At 66.1% G+C, this 8,263-nt stretch overlaps 1 protein-coding gene across 1 annotated transcript; it reads left to right on the top strand.

Annotated features, from left to right (window-relative positions):
• The first annotated feature begins 1,784 nt into the window (after positions 1-1,784).
• On the top strand, positions 1,785-8,007 carry LOC128940268 (all-trans-retinol 13,14-reductase-like). Its single transcript, XM_054281610.1, has 11 exons — positions 1,785-1,956; positions 2,767-2,949; positions 3,529-3,758; positions 4,456-4,651; positions 5,070-5,267; positions 5,505-5,630; positions 6,158-6,296; positions 6,379-6,488; positions 6,887-7,053; positions 7,138-7,297; positions 7,842-8,007. Exons 1-11 carry the CDS (start codon positions 1,785-1,787, stop codon positions 7,985-7,987), a joined length of 1,827 nt encoding a protein of 608 aa, XP_054137585.1. The 3' UTR covers positions 7,988-8,007.
• Positions 8,008-8,263: the final 256 nt, after the last annotated feature.

Below are 8,263 nucleotides of genomic sequence, written 5' to 3'. Positions count from 1 at the left end.
AGGGGGGCTGTGTCTCACGATGAGCTCGCAGGGGGCGGGGGGCTCTCTGCTCTGCCCAGCCCGACCCCTCTGTGCCCCCTCGGTGTGCCCCAAATCTGGGCTGGGGCAGCCGTGGGGTCCCATGGGGGGCACAGCCCCCCCACAGCTGAGTCACTGCCAGGACCTGGGGCCGCCCCCCGGATTGGGGATGGGTTTGGGGGGTCCGCTCCCTGTGCCCCAGGCCACAGCCCCCCCTCGGGGACCCCCATCTCCCCTTACCAGGGTGGGGGTCCCTCACTGTCCTTCGTGTCCCCTGTCACCCCTTCCCAGGTAGCAATAACCCCGCGCCCTGTAATTAACCCTTAATTAACCCATAACCGACCTTGTAATTAACCCTGTAATTAACCCGGTGGGGGGCTGTGGCTGGGGCCTCGCTGCGGGGGGGGTCTGGGGTGGTGACAGGGGATGTCCCCAAGGGACAGGGACACGGGGGGGTGCGGGGGGTGTCCCCGTGTCCCTCCTGCCCCGTGTCCCCCCGGTCCCTGCCGCCGTTTCCTCCTTTTTGGTACTTTGCTGTCAATTTTATTAAAGGAGACAAAAATGGGTTTGGCCATTGTGGTGAACGCGAGGGGGGATTGGGGCTGGCGCCACCTGTGTCACCCGTGTCACCCGTGTCACTTGTGTCACCCGTGTCACCCGTGTCACCTGTGTCACAACCAGCCCTGTCCCACGTGGCGCCGATGTTTTTTATTGTAAATCGCAATTTCCCACCAGTTTGGGGCTGGGAGGGCACTGGGGGGAGTGCGGTGAGCGTGTCACACGCGTGTCACCTTGCACACGCACGGGGCCCTTCCTTGGTGCCGCCGGGAGGGGTCAGCAGAGCTGCAGGCACCGGGGAGGGCGTGTGGGTGTGCAAGGGGTGTGCAAGGGGGTTTGCAGACGGTCTGGGTGTGCAAGGGGGCGTGGGAGGTGTGCAAGGGGGTTTGCAGGGGGTGTGGGTGTGCAGAGGGGTTTTGGGTCCTTTGCACAAGCATGGGTGTGCCCGTGTTTGTGTGTGCAGAGCCCTGAGGTGACACACACGTCCCCACCTTGTGCACACGCGTGGGCACCTCCCAGGGGCTGCCGTGGTCATAGGGTGTCACTGGATGTCACAGGTGCCATGGCGTGCCACTGGATGTCACAGGGTGCCATGGCGTGCCATGGCCTTGGGGTGACATGCGGTGCCATGAGGTGCCATGGGGTGTCACTGGATGTCACAGGGTGCCATGGGGTGCCATGGGGCGCCATGGCCATGGGGTGATGTGTGGTGCCATAGGGTCCCATAGGGTGACATGGCCTGGGGTGCCCCATCCGTGGGTGCCCTGTCCATGGGTGCTGTGCCCATGGGTGCCCTGCCCATGCAGCGCCGTGCCCACGGGTGCAGTGCCCTGTCCGGGAGCTCTGTGTCTTTAAGCAGCGCTGTCCCTAAAGCCGCCGTATTGGCCGGTCCATAATCCCCGTGTCCCTAAGCTGCCGTGCCTATAAGGGCTGGGCCGTGTCCCGGTGTGTCTGTGCTGTGTCCCTGCTGTGTCCATATGTGTCTGTGATTGTCCCTGTGTGTCCCTTCCGTGTCCCTGCTCTGTGTCCCTGCTGCGTCCATATGTGTCTGTGACTGTCCGTGCTTGTCCCTGCATTGTCCGTGTGTGTCTGTGAGTGTCCCTGCGTGTCCCTGTGTGTCTGTGAGTGTCCCTGCGTGTCCCTGCGTGTCTGTGAGTGTCCCTGCGTGTCCCTGCCGTGTCCATCCAGAGCCCCACGCAGTGACAGCCATGTGGCCCATGGTGCTGCTGCTGCTGCCGGTGGCACTGGCCGCGCTGGCCCTGGCCCGGGTGGCCCATCGGCTGCTGGCCCCGTCCGGCAACCCCTTCTCAGGGCCACCCCTGGAGCCACCGCGGCCCCTGGTGACCGACCAGCGCGCCCGCGACAGGGTCCTGAAGCAGGGTGAGTGCTGTCCGTGTGTCCCTGTGATGGTGTGTCCGTGTGTCCCGTGCAGTGCTGGCTGTGCAGAGGTCAGTGTCCCCTGTTGGTCACTGTCACCCCCGTCTGTGTGTGCAGAGCTCAGTGTCCCTGTTGGTCACTGTCACACCCCTGTGTGTGCAGAGCTCAGTGTCCCTGTTGGTCACTGTCACCCCTGTCTGTGTGTGCAGAGCTCAGTGTCCCTGTTGGTCACTGTCACACTCGTGTGTGTGTGCAGAGCTCAGTGTCCCTGTTGGTCACTGTCACCTGTCTGTGTGTGCAGAGCTCAGTGTCCCCTCTTGGTCACTGTCACCTGTCTGTGTGTGCAGAGCTCAGTGTCCCTGTTGGTCACTGTCACACTCGTGTGTGTGTGCAGAGCTCAGTGTCCCTGTTGGTCACTGTCACCTGTCTGTGTGTTCAGAGCTCAGTGTCCCTATTGGTCACTGTCACACTCGTGTGTGTGTTCAGAGCTCAGTGTCCCTGTTGGTCACTGTCACCCCTGTCTGTGTGTGCAGAGCTCAGTGTCCCTGTTGGTCACTGTCACCTGTCTGTGTGTGCAGAGCTCAGTGTCCCTATTGGTCACTGTCACACCTGTGTCTGTGCATGCAGGGTTCAGTGTCCCTGTTGGTCACTGTCACACTCGTGTGTGTGTGCAGAGCTCAGTGTCCCTGTTGGTCACTGTCACCTGTCTGTGCATGCAGGGTTCAGTGTCCCTGTTGGTCACTGTCACACCCCTGTGTGCATGCAGGATTCAGTGTCCCTGGTGATCACTGTCACCCCTGTCTGTGCATGCAGGGTTCAGTGCCCGGCGTGTCCCCGTCCCGCTGGACGCCGTGGTCATCGGCAGTGGCGTGGGGGGCCTGGCGGTGGCCGCCACCCTGGCCAAGGCGGGCAGGCGGGTGCTGGTGCTGGAGCAGCACGACCAGGCCGGGGGGTGCTGCCACACCTTCCAGCAGCACGGCGTGGAGTTCGACGTGGGTGAGGGCATCCCTGTCACCCCCCGTCACCCACTGTCACCTTCCATCACCCCCTGCCACCCCCTGCCACCCCCTGTCCCTGCAGCCCCACTGTGAACCTGCTGCCAGCCCCAGTGTGTGCCATATCCCTGCCGTGTCCCTGCCTGACCCTGTTGTGTCCTTTTTGTGTCCCTGCCATGTCCCTGCCCTATCCCTGCCATGTCAATGTCCCTGCCCTGTCCCTGCCATGTCCCTGTTGTGTCTCCTTGTTGTGTCCCTGCCTTGTCCCTGCCATGTCCCTGCCCTGTCTTGTCCTGTCCCTGCCATGTCCCTGCCCTATCCCTGCATTATGTCCCTGCTCTGTCCCTGGTGTCCCTGCTGTGTCCCTGGTGTCCCTGCCACGTCCTTGCCCTATCCCTGCATTACATCCCTGCCTTGTCCCTGGTGTCCCTGCCTTGTCCCTGGTGTCCCTGCCGTGTCCTTGGTGTCCCTGCCCTGCCCAGATCCCACCCCTGCCCCTCAGTGCCACACCAAAGCCCACCCTGCCCTCCACGCGCTGTCCCCACTGTCCCTCACCGTGTCCCCTGTCCCCACCCCTCAGGCATCCACTACGTGGGGCAGCTGCACGAGGGGAGCCTCCTGCGGGTGGCCCTGGACCAGGTGACAGACGGGCAGCTCTGCTGGCACCGCCTGCCCGACCCCTACGACGAGGTGACCCTGGGGGCGCGGCGCTACCTGCTGCGCTCGGGCAAGGTGGCCTTTGTCACCGCGCTGGAGGAGCAGTTCCCCGAGGAGAAGGAGGCCATCAGGGAGTTCATGAGGCTCTCCAAGGTGTGCCCTGGGGTCACCTCCCCACGTCCCCGAGGGTCGGGTTGGAGTGGTGGCACCTTGGGGACGTGGGGGTGTTTGCGGTGGGGAAGGGGCTGTGGGGACAGTGGGGACACAGGTGACAGTGGCGGTGGGGACATGAATGATGGGTGTGGTGGGAACGGTGGGGACAAAAGTGACAATGGTGGTGGAGACGTGGCTGATGGGTGTGGTGGAATGGTGGGGACACAAGTGACAGTGGTGGGGACATGGGTGCTGGGCATGGTGGGAATGGTGGGGACACAAGTGACAGTAGTGATGGGGACATGGGTGATGGGGAAAGGGTGGTGGGAATGGTGGGGACAAAAGCAGCGGGCACAGAAGGGACACAGAGGGGACACACCGGGGACATGTGTGATGGCCATGGTCGGGACTAATTCTGGAGATAATGAGGGATTTTGGGGGGACATCTGCTGAGCCATGGGTGGCCCTGGCGCCACAGCAGTGACAGTCCTGAGGACGTGGCAGTGGCATTGCTGATGGTGGCACACAGGTGGCCCTGCTCAGGCTGTCCCCAGCTGCTGTGGGTGATGACGGTGGCACTGTGGCTGTCACACAGGTGGCACTGTGGCTGTCCCCACTTGCCGTGGGTGGTGGCGGTGGCACTGTGGCTGTCCCCACTGATGTGGGCGGTGGTGGTGACACTGTGGCTGTCGCGCAGGTGGCCTCGCGGCACGCGGCGCTGCTGGCCCTGCTGAAGCTGTCCCCTCGCTGGCTTGTCACCGTCCTGCTGCGCTCGGGGCTCCTGCCCCGCCTGTCGCCCGTGTTCCGCATGGCCGCCACCAGCCACAGCCAGGCCGCCGCCCGCCTCACCTCCAACCCCGACCTGCGCGCCCTCTTCGGATACCTCTTCTACGGTCAGGGGCTGTCGCGACAGGGAGGGCGCCGGCTGGAGGAGGAGGGCGGTACTGCGGTTGTGTCACGACAGGGGGTGACACCACCATCGCGATATGGGCAGCGCTGTGTCGGGATGGGTGCGGCGGGAAGAGCGGTGTCGCGATACAGAGAGGCCACGTGACACTGCGGGAGGGCCCTGTCGTGATAGCAGAAGGATGTGTCGCGGTATGGGAAGGCACCGTGGTGATAGCGGAGGGCCATGTCGTGATAGTAGAAGGATGTGTCGCGGTATGGGAGGGCACCGTGGTGCCAGGGAACTGCTATGTCGCAACAAGGGAGGGCGATATCGCGGTGAGGAGCGCTCTGTCGCGACACGGGAGTGCTGCCCCGCCCTGCGGCGGGCTCCAGCCGCGCCCTTGTCCCCTCATGTCGCCACAGGCACGGCCCCGCGGGACTCGAGCTTCCTGGTGAACGCGCTGATGGTTCACCACTACCAGCGCGGGGCCTGGTACCCGCGGGGAGGTGCCAGCGAGGTCGCCTTCCACGCCGTGCCCGTCATCGAGCGGGCGGGGGGCGCCGTGCTCGTGCGCGCCCCCGTCACGCGCGTGCTCGTCAGCGCCGACGGCACCGCCCTGGGTGAGCGCCGGGACCCCACGAGGGACGGGGACAAGGTGGCGGTGACCCCCGAAGGACGGGGACACGGCGGTGGCGAACCCCGAGGGATGGGGACAGGGTGGTGGTGACCCCCGAGGGACGGGGACAGGGTGGTGGCGAACCCCGAGGGATGGGGACAGGGTGGCGGTGACCCCCGAGGGACGGGGACACGGTGATGGTGGCGTCCCCGGTGTCCCCTGACCCCGCCGCTGTCCCCAGGGGTGGCGGTGCGGGCGGGACCCGGCGAGGAGGAGCTGGAGATCCGCGCCCCCCTGGTCATCTCGGACGCCGGGATCTTCAACACCTTCGGGAAGCTGCTGCCCCCGCACGTCCGCAGCCAGCCCGGTAATGTGGCGCTCGTGTGGCCGTGGTGCTCGTGTCCTCGGTGTCACCAGCATCCCTGGCGTCCCCAGTATGCCCACACCCTCATTGTTCCTGCACCCCCGTGTCCCTGCACACGCAGGGTCAGATGCCACCCCTCTGTCCCCTGCCCGGGCTCAGGTGCCACCCCCGTGTCCCTGCACTGGGTCAGGTGCCAACCCCATGTCCCCTGCCTGGACAGGCTCAGGTGCCACCACCATGTCCCCTGCACACACAGGTCCGATGCCACCCCCGTGTCCCTGCCTGGGCTCAGGTGCCACCCCTGTGTCCCTGTTCTGGCTCAGATGCCACCCCCGTGTCCCTGCTTGGACAGGCTCATGTGCCACCCCCGTGTCCCTGCCCTGCTCAGGTGCCTCCCCCGTGTCCCTGCCCTGCTCAGGTGCCACCCTCATGTTCCCTGCCCTGCTCAGGTGTCCCGCCGTGTCCCTGCCCTGCTCAGGTGTCCCCCCGTGTCCCCGCCCTGCTCAGGTGTCACCCCGGTGTCCCCGCAGGTGTGCGCTCCCTCCTGGCCACGCTGCGCCCGGGCATGGGCTCCTTCCTGGTGTTCGTGGGGCTGCGGGGCAGCGCGGCCGAGCTGCGCCTGCCCCCCACCAACTTCTGGATCTACCCCCACAACGACCTGGATGCCATGTGAGGGCTCTGGCACCGCGGGGAGGGGGCACTGAGGGCGGGTGGGGGGCACGGGGGGCATCCCACCCCTCTGTTCCCGCAGGATGATCCGGTACAGCACCCTGAGCCGCGACGAGGTGCCCGAGAACCTGGCCATGATGTTCATCACCTTCCCCGCCGCCAAGGACCCCACGTACGAGCAGCGGCACCCAGGTACCTTCGGGAGGCTCCGTGACCCCCCAGCTCCTCTCTGTGAGCTCGGAGGCTCCTCAATCCCCCACTTCTGAGCAGTAGCACCCAGGTACCCTCGGGGGGCTCCGTGACCCCCCAGCTCTTTTCTGTGAGCTCGGAGGCTCCTCAATCCCCCACTTTTGAGCAGCGGCACCCAGATACCCTCTGGGGGGACTCTGTGACCCCCCAGCTCCTTTCTGTGGGCTCAGGGCCTCCTCAATCCCCTCCCATACAAGCAGCGGCACCCAGGTACCCTCGGGGGGCTCCGTGACCCCCCAGCTCCTCTCTGCGGGCTCGGAGGCTCCTCAATCCCCTCGGCACGGGGTGGGCGCTGCCACCGCCACCACCCGGGGATGTCACCGGCTGTCCCCGCCCCGCAGGCAGGTCGTGCATGACCATCCTGACCATGGCACGCTACGAGTGGTTTGAGGAGTGGGCCGGGAGCCGCCCCCGCCACCGCGGCCCCGAATACCAGCGCTACAAGATGGACATCGCCCAGCGGCTGCTGGACAGGGCCCTGCTCCGCTTCCCGCACCTGCGCGACAAGGTGGGGGTGTCCCACAGGGCCAGGATGCCCATCCGTGCCCCCCTGGTGCCCCCTGGCACGCCGTGAACCCCCCGTCCCGCCCAGGTGGAGTTCGTGGAGGCGGCGACGCCGCTGAGCAACCAGCACTACCTGGGGGCGGCGCGGGGGGAGATGTACGGCACCGAGCACGACCTGCGGCGCTTCAGCCCCGCCATGATGGCGGCCCTGAGGCCCGACACGGCCGTCAGGAACCTGTACCTGACAGGTGAGGGGCTGTGGGTGTCCCCATGGCCGTCAGGAACCTGTACCTGACAGGTGAGGGGCTGCGGGTGTGCCCACGCCATGTCTGGCTGTCCCCGAGACTGTCCGTCCCTGTGTCCAGCTGTCCTCGTTGTCCCCACGCCATGTCCTGCTGTCCCTGTGTCCGCCTGTCTCTGTGTCCTGCTGTCCTTGTGTCCCCACGCCATGTCCTGCTGTCCCTGTGTCCTGGCATCCCTGTGTCCGGCTGTCCCCGTGTCCTGCTGTCCCCATGGCCTGCTGTCCCTGTGTCCGGCTGTCCCTGTGTCCAGCTGTCTCCGTGTCCCCACGCCATGTCCTGCTGCCCATGTGTCCTGGTGTCCCTGTGTCCCCACGCCATGTCCTGCTGTCCCCGTGTCCTGCCGTCCCCGTGTCCAGCTCCACGCTCTGGGCGCTGTCCCTGTGGTTGTGGTGGCCACGTCCCCATGGTGGTGGCTCTGTCCCGCCCCGGGGGTGGCCGTGTGTCCCCCCGGGGGTGGCCCTGTCCCACGGTGTCTGTCTGTCTGTCCCAGGGCAGGACGTGTTCTCCTGCGGGCTGGCGGGGGCCGTGCACGGGGGGCTGCTCTGCGCCTCGGCCGTGCTGGGCCGGCTCCTCTACCTGGACCTGCTGCTCCTCAAGAGGAAAATCAAGCGGCGCCAGGGCCGCCACACGGCCTGAGGGGACAGCGGGGACAGCAGGACACGGGGACAGCTGGCCCCGGGCTGGGAGGGGCTCCAGACTCAATAAACACCGGTGTCCCAGCGGCTGTGTTTGGGGAGGGGATGGAGATTGGGGTGGGAGAGGGACGGGATGGGGACAGGGATGGGGATGGGGACTGGGATGGAGACAAGAATGGGATGGGATGGGATGGGATGGGGATGGGGACTGGGATGGGATGGGAATGGAGATAGGGGTGAGAGAGGGACAGGAAAGGGACTGGAATTGGGATGGGAT

The sequence above is a fragment of the Melozone crissalis genome, unplaced genomic scaffold (genome assembly GCF_028551555.1).
Source record: "Melozone crissalis strain CALT ecotype California unplaced genomic scaffold, PUWL_Pcris_2 ptg000032l_1, whole genome shotgun sequence".
Classification (NCBI taxonomy): Eukaryota; Metazoa; Chordata; class Aves; order Passeriformes; family Passerellidae; genus Melozone; species Melozone crissalis.
Note: the sequence above shows the minus strand (reverse complement) of the source record. Positions and strands in the feature narration are given on the sequence as shown.

Excerpts from the sequence above, each read along its gene's own strand:
- LOC128940268 (XM_054281610.1), top strand. The coding sequence starts at position 1,785 with ATGTGGCCCATGGTGCTGCTGCTGCTGCCGGTGGCACTGGCCGCGCTG. Across the intron at positions 1,957-2,766 it reads CGACAGGGTCCTGAAGCAGG|GGTTCAGTGCCCGGCGTGTC; the intron begins GTGAGTGCTGTC and ends CTGTGCATGCAG. Across the intron at positions 4,652-5,069 it reads CTTCGGATACCTCTTCTACG|GCACGGCCCCGCGGGACTCG; the intron begins GTCAGGGGCTGT and ends ATGTCGCCACAG.